The sequence below is a fragment of the Chinchilla lanigera genome, unplaced genomic scaffold, assembly GCF_000276665.1.
Source record: "Chinchilla lanigera isolate Chin_1 unplaced genomic scaffold, ChiLan1.0 scaffold00022, whole genome shotgun sequence".
Lineage (NCBI taxonomy): Eukaryota > Metazoa > Chordata > Mammalia > Rodentia > Chinchillidae > Chinchilla > Chinchilla lanigera.
In genome coordinates, this window is record NW_004955423.1 from 5,507,526 (window position 1) to 5,522,602 (window position 15,077).

The following is a 15,077-nucleotide window of genomic DNA, read 5'->3' on the forward strand; positions in this document are numbered from 1 at the left end:
TGACAATGGCACAATAATATACACTTAAAAAATATAAAACTGCACACTTAAAATGTGTGATTTCTATGGAATGTAAATTATGCCTCAATAAAGCTAAGGAAGAGGTAAGGAAAGAAGAGGGTGAAATTTCAATCTTTTTCATTTTTTTCAGGCTGTGGAAACTTACTGTAAGATTAAAGACAGATTAAATATAATGGTGTCATTTTTACTTTAGTTCAAAAGAAACAACTTGTTATGTTTGTGTTTTATTTGCTTTCTTGTTGATAGCAAATGGGCAAATTTGCTTATTTCCACAGTAAATGTTCAGCTGTAAAAGTCATCCTGGGGAAACTGGAAACATCTGGCTACTACTTCAAACCCTGGTAGCTTATTAAATATTTTAGTAATTTCAATACATCAGAACGTGACAATGCTTACCACCTGTTTTCATTTAGGAAAAAAAAATCTGCAGGGAGTTAAAATCTTTATTAAACATCTACAAGTTTCTTTCTTTTATGAAGTGACATAATTGCAACTGCATATAACCACATTAGAAATAGCTTAAAACTACATTCTTTACCTTCATAACCCACAATATGAAATTTTTAAAACAAGTAAATCTGAGAAGTAAATGTTTGGATTCATAAGCTACAGCTATGAATCATATTCAAACAAGTAAATGCTTTTTTATTTATTTCAACTATCTGGAAAAAACTATTTTAATAGTTATTGTAGTAATTCAGTATTACATGTTGGTACAATTCAGGAACATTTAATTTTAAAGAAATCTCATAAAAACTAGTCAATTTCTCACAATATAGAACAAAAATGCAATTATTTATCGTATCGAAGTGGCAACAAATTCACAAATTTCACTATACTCATATAACCACAAAAGAAACCCATTGAATGAGACAAACCACAAATTATAGAAAATTTTTCACACGCAGCGAAAAATTCAGAACAGAAAGTACTCTATCAATGCTTATCTTTTATCACGTCTAATCCTTTATAAGTACTTTACCGCTTCTTAGTTACTCCATATTTTACTTATGATCTAATAGCTTACAGAATTTAAAAACTTAAGAATTCTAAGATGCTTTTAGAATGGTGACTCACACATTACTTTGAATAAAGTTCAGCACGGAAATTTAGAGTAGAAGCAAGAACTGAGAAGAAGTGCAAGTTCAAGAATTGAGGGGAGGACCAGACTAGAATAGAAAAACAAAATTCCAGCCATTATCAGCTGAGTTTCTAAAACATGGCTTTACTGCTTTCTAGAAATGTTTCCAAAAATTGTAAATCATATTTTAGTCATTCACAAGTTCTTGAGAACCAACAGTGTTACCAGCACAGAGATGGTAAACTTAGACAATAAGTGGGAATGTAAACAAATACAACCAGCATGGGAATCAATATGGAAATTCCTCAAGACTAAACCTAGAAATTGTATTTGATCCTGTTATTGCCTTCCTTGGTATTTTTGTGAAAAAGTTAAAGACATCATAGTACAGTGATATGTACATACCCACATTTATAGCAGCACAATTCATACAGCTAACTCTTGGATGAAGCCTATATGTCCATCAACAGATGAATGGATAAAGAAAATGTGGTGTTTACACATGATGGAGTACTACTCTGTCATAAAAAAGATCACCCATTTGTTGAAAGATGGATGCACCTTAGGACTGTAATGTCAAGTGAAATCAATCAGACACATACGCTTAAATATCGTATGGTTTCTCTTATGAGAACCCCAAATTATAAAGAGCAAAATAAAAGGTAACAGGGAAGTAAGAAGACAGATTTTTCTTAAACAGGATGATAAACAAGAGATAGAGGCAGGGGAAGAAAAGAAAATTAAGATATTTTAGGTGCAAGTGCTGATGCTGTACGAGGAATGTAAACACTACGTACTGCAGACATGCACTAATAAAAAGTATAAATAGGATATTCCTGCCTAATTATATGTAGCCCGATAATGAAATCTTGTTTTCAGATCTATGTTCAAGAGTGAGACTGACTGACTGAATAATTTATGCATTACTGGGGACTGAAAGCAAAGCCTTCACACTGAGCTAGCTAAATACACATCCTTTTACTCATTTTTTAATTTTGAGACAGTGTCTCACAATGTAGCTACAAGACTGGGCTCAAACTTGGGATCCTGCTACCTCAGCCTCCCAGCCTTCTTTGCACAAGTACAGTCCTTAAATCGAAGGAACTAAGGACTCCTGGAATAATTCTCAGCTAATGGGAACTGTGAGCTGCTGGATACATACTAGCAGTGCTAGAGGCAATATTTTAATTTCAGGAAATCCCCTCTGGAATTAATCTCTACTTACCCTGAACAGTTACCAACTCAGTAATTCACCTTTCAGGCTTTTCCATGTTGGCTGTCTTACTCTCTTCTCTTCCTTTTCCCCTTCTCCCTTCCTCTGGCTTCTTGTCAACCTGTTCCAAATAAACTACACGGATCCAACTCTACTTTTTGTAGAGGGAGAACTCAAATAAAAAATACCCCACAGGAACTAAAGATCTTATTCTACTTATAGCTAATTTGGGGTATCAAGTTAATTTACTAATTTTTTGCGGTACCAAAGATTGAACCCAAGATGTTCACACTGAGCTACATCCCCAGCCCTTTTTTATTTTGAGGTATGGTCTCACTAAGTTGCCAAATTGCCCAGTCTGGGCTCCAACTTGTAATCTTCCTGCCTTGGCCTCCTAGAGTCATGGGATTAAAGGTGTGCAACACGACTCCTGGCATATATTCCAGTTTTAATTAAAAAATACATATAATAAAATTACTAATAAGGAATAGGGATTTACACAGGATGGATGAGGACTACACACAAACTAACTGTGACAGATCCATGGTAGGAATTTTAAAAGAAAGATAAACATCATAATATGAATGGTCTATCCAGAGGTTTCCAAGTTCTTTTAGTTAACAATGCTCTAATGTTTTAAATCATTTTTTCACTGTATCCCAAGATAAAAATTATATCTAAAAGTTCTGTTTATTATATATATACATGTAACAAATTATCAGCTATAATAACCTTATTTCAGAGAAAAAATTTTTATTTTATTTTTAAATAAGCAGTATCACTTCCTAATGAGATATCACAGCCAAATGACCACTGTATAAATTTCTCAAACTCTGAAATCAGTTTGAAGACTGCCATCTTGATTTTTTTCCACAGTGTTTTTACCACAGCATCTAAAAAACATCATAGTAACTGAGGAAAATACAGCATCCTGGAACACATGACATCTGTGAGAGAAATGTAGTTTCACCTCATGTTGAAACTAACCACTTTCGCCGGGGATATAGCTCAGCAGCATGGCAACTGTCTGGCAAGTGCAAGGTCCTGAGTTTGACTCCCAGTTTAAAACAAAAAAGAAACTAACCACTTTGAGTTAGTAGTCTGGATGGTAACCACAGAACGCTCAGTAATGCTGTACTTCCTCAAACACTTAAAATACGCTGTTGTGAGCCCCTCATTTTCACGTGGCAGCCCAGGGCACCTCAGATCTAGAAACTCAATTTGGTAACTGCAAGTTGAGACTCATTCTTATTAGTGACAACAGTGGAGTTTTTTTTCTTTCTTTTTTTTTTTTTTTAAATTTTAAAGAGAATAATAAAGGCGGGGATATAGCTTAGTGGCCTGGCTAGCACAAGGACCTGAGTTCAATTCCTGGTACCAAAAAAAAGAGAATAATAAAAAAAAAGAACAATAGCAAAATACCAACAACACTGACAAAAACAAAACAAAGCAAAAACAACAGAAATGACACAGGATTTCAGACCACAATGATAGGAATTAACGGGGCAGTTGTTATATTACATATTGTTATCTTCAATGAAGTTGCTCAGATTACCAGATGTAAGAATGCAAGATTGATCATACCATTAAAGAGAATAAAAAATAAAAACAAACAAAACCATTAGAAATGATGCTTTCACTAAAAAAGATGGTAGGAATTCAACAATGGTTGTTATATTATGTACTGTTGCCTTCAAATTAGTTGTTCAGATTATCAGATATAAGCATGCAAAATTGGTCAAGAAGAAAAAAAAAATTAGGCATTAACTGTTCCTTTCTACAAACCATTAGACTTCAGCAGTAGTTATACCAGTTATCTCTCTATATATTTTCCCTTCCTTCTTCCTTGATTTCTTTTTCTCCTTTCCCTTATCCCAGTTGTTCCTTCCTTTGAGCAACTGCTTTCCCTTTCATAATATTTATTGTACACTTTAGGTTTTACTTACTCTTCCAGGTTCTTACACTATCGAGACAATAGAACATCTGCACATGTGGCTGCAACTTATTTCACTTATGAGCATCATCCACTTTCATCCATTTACCTATCAAAGCCTGGAGTTTATCGTTTTTTATAGCTGAGTAATACCTCACTGTATAAAAATACATCTTATTTATCCATTCTGCAGAACCATGGAGTTTAACTATCAATTTTTCCCTCACATTTTAATGTAAAAGTAAGTCATAGTCTAAAACTGACTAATATTCAAAGTAACTAAAATATGATAATATGCTAGGCACAAATGAAGAACATTTTCATAGCTGAGCAAATGCCATTATTTTTAAGGTACAGTCCTTGTTCACATTAATACTGGTAAGAATACTTAAACATTTTGCAAAGTCTGTGTAACGAAAGTACTGTATACACTTTGATATGGGCCATACAAATTTTGTAGGTGAAAAAGTCCAGTAGAAAAGTCCAAACAGTGTCTTCATAGAAATAGAAAAACAAAAACAAAAACAAAAACCTGACAAAAACAAGAACAAAGACTATTAGCATCAACTTCATCAGAATTCTGGAAAATATCCAAAGTTTTAACCCACAAATGCTTAGTCAAAAGAAGGTGCCGGGTCCAGTGGCACATGCCTGTAATCCCAGGTACTGGAAGGAAGGCTGATGCAGGAGGACTGCAAGTCTGATGCTAGCCGAGGTTACTTAGTGAGGATCTTGTCTCAAAAAATAAAGGGCCAGGGGATAGCTCAGTGTGATAGCACCCTGGGTTTGATCCCCAGGACCACCTCAGTAACAATGGTGGTGATGATGATGATGATGATGATGAAGACAGTAATAATAATGTAAAAAAACAATGAAAGTGGCGAGAGCTTTGCGGTGTTACTTGCCATTGCCAGATGACTGCCCATCCCCTCCCCAGCTCTCAGTGGCCCCCTTAAAGATGGCAGCCTGCACTCCTGAGTAGGTTCTCAGCTCCAGAGGAAAATGGAAGGATCTCATTTCCAAAGAATTGGTGGCCTCTTTTTTTTACTTGAGAGATCCCTAAAGGACTACTACCAAGGGCTTTTCCTTATTACACCTAAGCAGAAAATCTCTAAGGGCAGAGAAGCAGTTGAGAATTTGACATATGACAAAATTGTGACAAATCAGCCCCTGCAGCCTGGGGCAAAAATCTCACTAGGGCAAACATAAGGCAAAAAGCCTGGGTGGAAAAGCTAGCAAGTACAACGCTTTGGTGACCAAGGGTTTCACAAAACTTCTGCTTATTACTGGGAAACCAGAAGGCTAAGTGGAAGTGGGAGGCACCCTCAGAAGAGACCCGACAGGGCCCTAAGCACTCCTCTTGGGTCAACTCCCCAACTGCTCACCACGAAAGGCAGAGCTGTAAACTGCCTGGGCAAGAGCGAAAACTATGACCAACATACCCATACTGCAAAGACTAGAGAATCAATTTGCTTCTCCTTTTAGGCATTAAAGGAAAGGTGTAGTCAAAACAATACCTTGCCTGAAATTCTAGCAATCAGGAGGCCATGGCAGGAAGATCATGAGTCTGAGGCCAGTCTGCACTACATAGTAAGTTCAAGGCTAGCCTGAACTACACAGTGAGACCTTGTCTTAAACAAAACAAAACAAAACAAAACAAAACTCAACTTGACCATTAAGATAGTGAGAGAAAGACACTAAGATACTTCAGAGACTAAATACATTATAAAAATCAACTATGTTCAACAGATAGCAGTGACAAGAAGTCCTAGGGCAGAGGAGTATTTACATGAGGAAGCAAGCAAAGAAACAAAGGAGTACATTCTGAGAAAAGCCAGAGATTATACTGTCCCGGAAGTCAAGACCTTAAAACTTATGAGATAAAGACTATCTCAATTGTCTTAAAAATGCCCAAAAATTTAAAAGCAACCATGGACAAAGATCTAAAGGAAAGAAGGAGAATGATGTCTCATCAAATAAAGATATATAAGATATCGAGAAACCAATAGAAATTATAAAAAACAGAGCTAAATGGAATTCCTGGAGTAGGAAAAACACAGTAACGCAAGAAGAACAAATTACTAAAAGGTTCAACAGCAAAACCAAGTAAACAAACAAAACCAAACCAAACAAACAAATAAAAACCCCACCGAGAGAGTGATCTAGAGGTAGTTCAGTTGAATTATGCAGTCTTAGGAGCAGAAAGAAAAAAAGTGTGAAGAGAAGTGGACACATACTACATGAAATGTGGGAGACCATATATGTATCAAAAATATGAAAAATGCAAGGTTCAAAGTGGGAATAAGTATTTGAAGAAATAATGGCTAAAAACCAAATTTTTTAGCTAAAAATGGCTAAAACCCCTTGGTCACCAAAGCGTTGTACTTGCTAGCTTTTCCACCCAGGCTTTTTGCCTTATGTTTGCCCTAGTGAGATTTTTGCCCCAGGGTGCAGAGGCTGATTTAGCCAAATAATGGCTAAATTACCAAATCTGATGAAAGAACCCGCACATCAAGGAGCTCAAAGTCTCTAAGCGGGATAAACTCAAAGAGATCCACTCTAAGACACATTATAGTCAAATTATAAGAAGTCAAATATAGGAGCTTAGAAAGGAGCATGAGAAAAGTAACATATGGCTCACAAGGGAGAAGCAGAGGAGTAGGACGACACTTCTAAAGTGCTGAAGGGGAAAAAAATCATAATTGCCAACCAGGAACTGTATATAAAGCAAAATCATCATTCAAAAATGTGGGGAAAATTAAAGATTCCTAGATAAATAAAAACTAACCAGGTGACCTCCTCAGAAAAAATGCCCAAAATTTAAAAGAGGTACTCAAAAATGTGCATACAAATGTTCATAAAGACATCATTCAAAAAGTAGTCAGTCAAAAAGCAGTCCTGACAAATGGATTAACAAAATGTGGTATATGTCCATAAAATGGAACATTAGCCATAAAAAGCAATAAAGTAATAATATGTTATAATGTGAATGAACCTTGACAACAGTATACTAAGTAAAATAAACTGGGTGCAACAGATCACCGATTATGTAATCTTATTTAAATAAAACTATCAGATGGAGACAAAAAACCAATTAGTGATGGCCAGGGTGTGGGAGGAAGGCGAGTAGGTGGGTAGTTAATGTGCACTGGTTTCCTTCTTGGGAGTGCCTGGAACTATAATGGTGATGGCTGCTCAACCTTATAAATATACTGAACGGCTTTGGATTGAACACTGTAAAATGGTTAAAGTAGTAACTACTATGTATATAAAAATTACCATAATTTTTAGAAATCTATGTACACTTTTTGTCCCCTCAAGTATTTTCTTCTTAGTACATGTTTGTGATATATAATGAATACACTGACCTTTGTGCTTTGATACCCACACATATCGCTTCTTAGTCCTTTTTACTATCTCTTCCCCTCCTCTCCTATCTTTAGGTTACCCTTCCCTCTATAAAATGTCTATCTTTATTTTGCTCTTTACTTATACTTACTCTCATAAGAGAAACTATGCAATATTTAAGCTTGTGTGTTGATTTACTTCATGTAAATTTACTTCATGTAAATTACAGATTCATGGTGCATCCATTTTCCTATAAATGACTCAAATTTACTCTGCATGACTAAATAGTACTCCATTGCACATATTACCACATTTTCTTTATCCATTCATCTGTTGATGGATAATAGACTTTTTGTACGATTTAGCTATTGTGTGTTATAAACATGGGTATATATATGTATCACTGTAATATGTCCTTAACTCTTGGGAGAAGCTATTTAGAACAAGTATATATATAGGTCAAATGGAATTTCTAGTTTTAGTTTTTTGGAGAAACTCTGTATTCATTACCCACAGTGGTTGTACAAAGGCTTTCTTTTCCCCGCAAACCTTGCCAGCATTTCTTGTTTTTCGAGCTTGTGATGATACCCATTCTTTCTGTAATAAGATGGAATCTCAGCATTGTTTTCATTTGCATTTCTCTAACGGCTTGTTCTCATTATTATATTAATCCAGAACCAGATGCAGACAAAACATACAGCCACCCCCAAACAAACAACAACAACAACAACAACAACAACAAAAGCTTCACACTACATACCCGTTAAGGCTGCTGGTTTGGACAGTGTACTGTATTGATTCTGCGTGGATATCATACTTTGCCGGGGACTTAGTGTTGGTGATGTAACAAGTGAAAGCTCCTCAATAATAATACTGCTTTTGGGATGATTCTTGGGAAGTTCATTTAATCTTTGCTCTAATGAATACTTTAGCAGATCCAACTTTTGACTTGATTCATTAAATCTTGCTTGAGCCTTCCAAGGGAAAGAATAATTGTCATTTAAATAAGCACACTATTTAAATAATATATTTAATAAACTAAAATATTTGAAATTACTTCTGAAAGTGCTTTTCTGTCCGTTACTTTTCCTGAGCCAAGTAATTTCATTACATTCTTTGCACCTTCTGCTACTGCAAACTCTATCCTAAAATGATGCCTTAATTCTTCCATCCGAAGTTCAAGAGGGCTTATCACAGGTTTTGCTAGAGTGGGGAAAAAAAGAAACAAACATTATTTGAACCATTTATTTGACTTTCTAACATGTAGTCTAGGAAAAGAAATTAATCCCTATGACATTAAAAGTTCTTAAATCAACAAATACTGATTTAAAAATAGACACAGGCTGAAATATAAGGCCTTCCATTTTAGCCATAAGTTACAAATCTACAAAGAAGAATTTAGAACTCAAGATACTGCTATCATGAGACCAAAACACAGTTGATTCTCATATCTGGAGAAGACAACCTGACCACTCCCGTATTAGCAATGTTTGGGGGAAAAAATGGCCTCTCTGACTGACATTTCTCACTGTCAATATTCCCCAAACAATACAGTGCAACAACTATCTGCATAGCATTTACACTGCATTATATATTACAGGTAATCTAGAAGTAATTTAAAAAGTGAGGATGTGCATATATTATATAAAAATACCAGGCCATTTTATACTTTTATATAAGGGACTTGAGTATCCATGGATTCTGGTACCCGTGGAACCAATCTCCCAAAGACACTGAGGGACAAGTATAGTTTCTGGCACTACTTATGTCAACTACCTGTAAAGATTCCTTCTGGAATTAAAAAACAAACCAAAAAACAAGAAGAAACCATACAACCAGGAAGGCAAAACAATACTTTCAAACAGGTAATAGATTTTCAAAAAACAATCAGAAGTTTATTAAAATGAATACATAGCCAAGTGTAGTGGCTCACATCTATAATCTAATTTGGGGCTGAGGCAAAAGCTTTGTGGAAAATTTAGCAAAGCTCGTTCTCTAAATAAAAAAATTTAAAAGGGCTAGGGACATAGCTCAGCAGTAGAGTGCTTGCCTAATATGGGTGAGGGAGGCCCTGGCTTCAATCTCTAGAAATGAACACATACATACTCACTCTCTTTCACACACTCTGTCTCTCCCATATCAGTAAAATAAAGACACGTTCTTTTTCTTTTGTTTTTTTGTGGTACTGGGAATTGAACCCAGGGCCTCTGCATTGAGCTACGTTGCCAGACCTTCTCTACTTGTTAAATTTTGAAACAAGGTCTCACTAAATTGCTAAGTTGCCCAGAGTGGGCCTGAACTTGTGATCTTCTGCCTCAGTCTCCTAGAGTACTGACATGCACTGCCACACCCAGCTAAGAAATATATTCTTGATTAGTACCTTCTTGAAATATAAAGGCCAAAATCTCAATGCATAATACTTAAGATAAAACAAAATAATAACACTGTCTCTTAATTTGAAGCACTCTTTCCCATGTAAGACTGAGTTAGCACTCTATGCTCATAAAAGAATATTGACAGTTTATGTCTATTCCATCACCATTATCAAAAGCTAATTCGTTGGTCTGGACTGCCTGAAGAATCTGCATTCGTATGACTTCTATTTTTGTCTTGCTGTCCTGGAGCAGTTGCTGAGCAGTACCATGGAGTTTCCGATCCTATTAAAAGTAAGTTTGAAAAAAACACTTTCACATCTTTTAAATAGATCATCTGATGTATCAGCAAGTGAAAAACAGAGTTAAAAAAACTATAATATAATATGTAATCTTCAGATACTTTTACCCACAACAAAACCATCAAACTTACATTAAAATAACTGAGAAAAACAACCCCATTAGGTAAGATAATCTGAGAAAAAACAAGTAAACCTTATCGTTGTTTTTAAAATTAAATAAATATATAGACAGTCTGTCCCCAAAAAGTATATACATCAGGAAAAGAAAAACTTGCATAAATTTCTTAATGCTAAATGTATTGAGAAATCATAAGATTAATACAAGTTACCTTTGGCCTCTATAATTACAAGAGATGGTCAAAGGGATGGCCATTAGATTCAGACATTTCTTAGTATGGCCAACTGTAGAAGTGGGTATACATGTTTTCAATAGAGTCTTCCCCTCCCATATATATATAATCCCGAGGCATGCAAAACAATGCTTGATATATACATATATAAAAGGAATACATATATATATATATGTATACTACAAATTTTTAAATGTTGACTATAAACAAATTTTTCACCTTTCATAATAACCCTCTTTATGTATGTGTGTAGTAAGGGCACCTGAGATCTACTCTTAGCAAATTTTCAGTATACAATATTATAGTCTTCATATCACATATGAGATCTCCACACTTACTCATCTTACCTAATTGTAAATTTTCACCCGGTAACCTGCTTATTCCCTTTCTTCTCCTTCCCCTGGTGATCACAATTCTATACTGTTTCTATTCCCCTGGTGATCACAATTCTATACTGTTTCTATTTATTCAACTTTAGTTTTTAATATTCCACATGTAAGTACAATCACACAGTACTTTTATTTCTTTATTTGGTTTATTTCATTTTGCATGATATCCTTCAGATTCTTCCATATTACAACAAATGACAGTATCTCCTATTTGAAGACTGAATAACATTTCACTGTATATGTCATATGTGTACTACACAATTTCTTTACTTATCTGTTGATAGGTAATGAAGGTTGATTGAATCTTATTACTGTTTAAAGACAAACCAAATCCAAACTTAGTCATTTTCTCTTGCCTTTGCTTTAGAAAAACAAAATATAATGAATTCTCCCTTATTCTGATCAGTAACTCTGGCTCAGAAGCACGTAATGGATACCTCTGGAATAAGTCTAAAACATTTGGATGCCTCTTTTTCTATTACAACAGCTAAAATTTCAGGGAATTCACACACGAAGGCAAATTTAAAACATAGTTAATCACAGACAGTATTTGTGTTCACTGGAATTCTGTTTTAAAAAAAGACAAGAATATAAAGTAGCATGTTTAAATAATCTTTTGAATATCAAAAATAAGAAACCTCAACGAAGCTGAAGAGAGAGTTAAACTTCTATCATCTCTTAAAATTTCAAGACAGCCAGCACTTGGGAAGCAGGACTACTGCCTGGGCCAGATAGTGAGCGCAAGGAGAGACTGAATTACATAATGAGACCCTTTCTCAAAAAATCAAAAGATCTCAGCGAAGGTTGTAAATCAAGTGAAATACTGTTTCCACTACACCTTTATTTAGTTCCATTAACAGTGAATGCGAATGACAGAGGACCCTCAGTAAGCTCAATAGTGGCTCACCCAGAGATATCCACCTTCCAACCCCAAAACCTTGTCAATGTCTCCTTCCACACAAAGGGGATTTAAGGTACAAATGGAAATTAAGACTGTTAGTCGCCTGACCTTGAAATACAGAGATTACCCTGGATTACAGATGTAGGACCAGTGCACTCAAAGGGTCCTCACACTGCAAGAGGGAAGAAGAAGACATTAGAGTGCCATGCGGAGAGGAAAACTGGCCCCACTACTGGCTGGCTTGGAAGACAGAAAGGGGATCAAGAGCCAGAGAAGGGAGACGGGCTCCCAAAGACACAAAGGACAAGGAAACATGATCCTCAGAACCCTCCAGAAGGGCACACAGCCCTGGCAATACCTTGACTGTAGCTTAGTGAGATCTACTTCAGACAAAACAACTTCAAAAACTGTAATAAATAAATTTGTTTAATTTTTATTGGTACATGTTTGCACTATGTGACAGTTACATTCTTTGTGTGGAATTGGACGTGTATGTAACACATTTTAATTCCTTTTCTCATCTTTTCTCTCCTCCTCCCTACTTCCTGTTATCTTTTATTTTGGTCATTATTTATATTTTGGGTTTCTCATAAGAGACACCATGTGATTTTAAGCCTGTGTGTTTGATTTAGTTCACTTAACATTGCAGTCTCAAGGTGCATCCATTTCCCCACAGTTGACTCAAGTTTATCTTTCTTTATTGTGTTGTTTTAAAACACAAAATTTGTGATAATTTGTTACGGCAAGCCTTGAAAATATAGAAATTTTACCATGTACTGGGAACTAATTTTATCTCTGGTTTTCAGAATTGCAATAGTTGTCAAAAGTGCATATCCACACATAAATAATAGATGAAAGTAAGCATCAAAGTTAGCAAGTACTTATGCACAAGGAAGGTCAATCTTTACATATTATTTAAGCATCTTTACTTTTATCAATAAAACTATTTTTTAAAATTTACTGAACACTTATTTACTGCCAAATACTACTCTTGTTGGATATAATATATATATATATTTCCCCCCCCCCCTTAACTTGGAAATAAAATAGCATGTAATCAACCTCTATATTGTAGGCAACTCAAGACCAAAACCTGAGATAAGCATTATTTGGGCAGCATGATTTTAATAAATCAAACACTCAGATGTACTATATGATACTATACAAAAGGGGATGGAGATATGAATGGTGGAGTGGTAAGTTTATTTTTAAATAACTAAAGAAAAGTGAGCTGTAACACAGTCTGCTAAATACAAAATTTGTATTAATATACCACAAAGGAAAATACAATTGCAAACTTACGAAGTTTTTCTTCCATTTCTTTCTTAATGGCTAAAGTCAGTCACTAAAAAAGGAGCTTGTAGTCAGATTTTACTCTGTAATGAAATATTTAGGTTTTACACCAAGAACAGGCTAGAATAGTTTACTGAATTTTTTAGGTATCAATTTACAATATGAAATACACATAAACACATACTATACACATTTTCCTCAATAAAGATATTAGCTTCAACTCTGTTTGCATATGACATATTATATATACTTTTATAAATGTTTCCCTTCTGGGCAGGAGAAAGGGCACATAAAAAAGAATTAAGATGTGTTATGTACATGTACCAAATCTCCATGATGAACATAATCATAATGTACTGTAAACATGAACAAAAATTAAGAATAAATATTCCCCTTTCAAATTTTTTCATCCTCCAAACTTAAATTACTTACAGTAATTCTTCCATCTATCCAGTATAAGGAACATCAGATAAAGATTTAAAATAACTATCTGAGTAAGAGAAAAACTTAGTATTCCAAAATTTGCAATTTAATGGAATAAATATATTTTATAATTAGATAGGTATGAGCCCATATTGCAGTAGATGTAAAACTGGCTATTTTCTGAAAATCTTAGGTTTTTTGCAGAAATTATGTAAAAGGGGATACTACTTTGTAAAATACAGAGCTCTTACCAGCATTAGATAATACTACCTGACTTTAAAACATTATCTCTTCAGACAATAGAAGAATAACTGTCTTATTTCAGTAAAGTTCTAATGTAAAAATATAAACATTAAGAGAACTATATAATACTATGCTTTTCAATTAAGCTACAACTTTTATTATTTTATTGCTTTATGAAATAACAGTAGTTTTGACATTACTTCTTTAGAAATACTTCTTTTACTATTTGAATTCAGGATGCAAAGAATAGCATTGGTATTTCACTTAAAAAGTGAATTTCCCCATCGTTTCTCAGTCTTTTGCCTAAGATCAAGTGTAAAAGTGAATTTCCCCCCAACAGATTTCTGCAGGATGTATACAAATGTCAAAATATGATGGAAGTTCTTAGAACTGACTTGGGATTTTATGTCAAGGGCAATGTGCAGATACTACATATCAGTTCTATGCTTTCCAGCATTTAATCAATTTTTATCGTCAGTTTTATGCTTTCAGGCATTCAAGGAATTTTCTTTTATTGAGCACCTGATATGTAGAAAGCAGGAGATAAAGTGGACTCAAAATATACAAAATGGTTTACCTATTTAAGAATTGCTGACTTTTATGTTGATAAAGATTTTGGAAAGACTTTTACATATGTTTGCTGAACCACATAAAAATGTCAATATTTAACTGATTTTGAACTACAAAACAGTAATTTCATATGGTTCAATCACCATATCATGCTATAATGCATCATAATTATACCTGGAATGTATAATGTCAGCAAAACTACAAATTTTACGATATTTTTAAGTTATGAACCATTACTCCACAGTGGGATACTGGGACATCTCTCACACACAACTTTCAAATAAACGAGCCAATCATTGTCTTCGTGTTCCCATCCCATATTTATGGCTTACTTTCCATGTGTTAAACATTATCAGTTCCAGTAAAAATGCAAAAAGTAGTCAGGATGCTGCTCTACTGATGGTTATAGAAGAGACACTGCTATTTACCTATGTACCAGAAAGTTTTTCTCAGCTGTTAGTGTACATTGGAGTACTTCTCATGTGTTCTTAACACACATAAACACACACAGAGGCACCCATACATACACGGAACTGCCCCAAACCAAACAACAGTAACAACCCCCAAAAACCCACAGAAGGGCAAGTATCCTGACTGTGGTGATGGTATATGTGTGTGTGTGTCTAATATTTATGTAC

The 15,077-nt window shown here is 34.7% G+C and overlaps 1 protein-coding gene across 1 annotated transcript in view; it reads right to left on the bottom strand.

The window, feature by feature from the left end:
- The window catches only part of Pkn2 (protein kinase N2), a 108,419-nt gene that overhangs the window by 40,509 nt on the left and 52,833 nt on the right, over positions 1-15,077 (bottom strand). The window contains exons 4-6 of the mRNA XM_013514513.1: positions 10,136-10,253; positions 8,654-8,799; positions 8,357-8,570 (exon numbers count right to left, since the gene is read on the bottom strand). Of these exons, the coding sequence (XP_013369967.1) occupies positions 8,357-8,570; positions 8,654-8,799; positions 10,136-10,253 (478 nt within the window). The remainder of the gene's footprint in view (positions 1-8,356; positions 8,571-8,653; positions 8,800-10,135; positions 10,254-15,077) is intronic.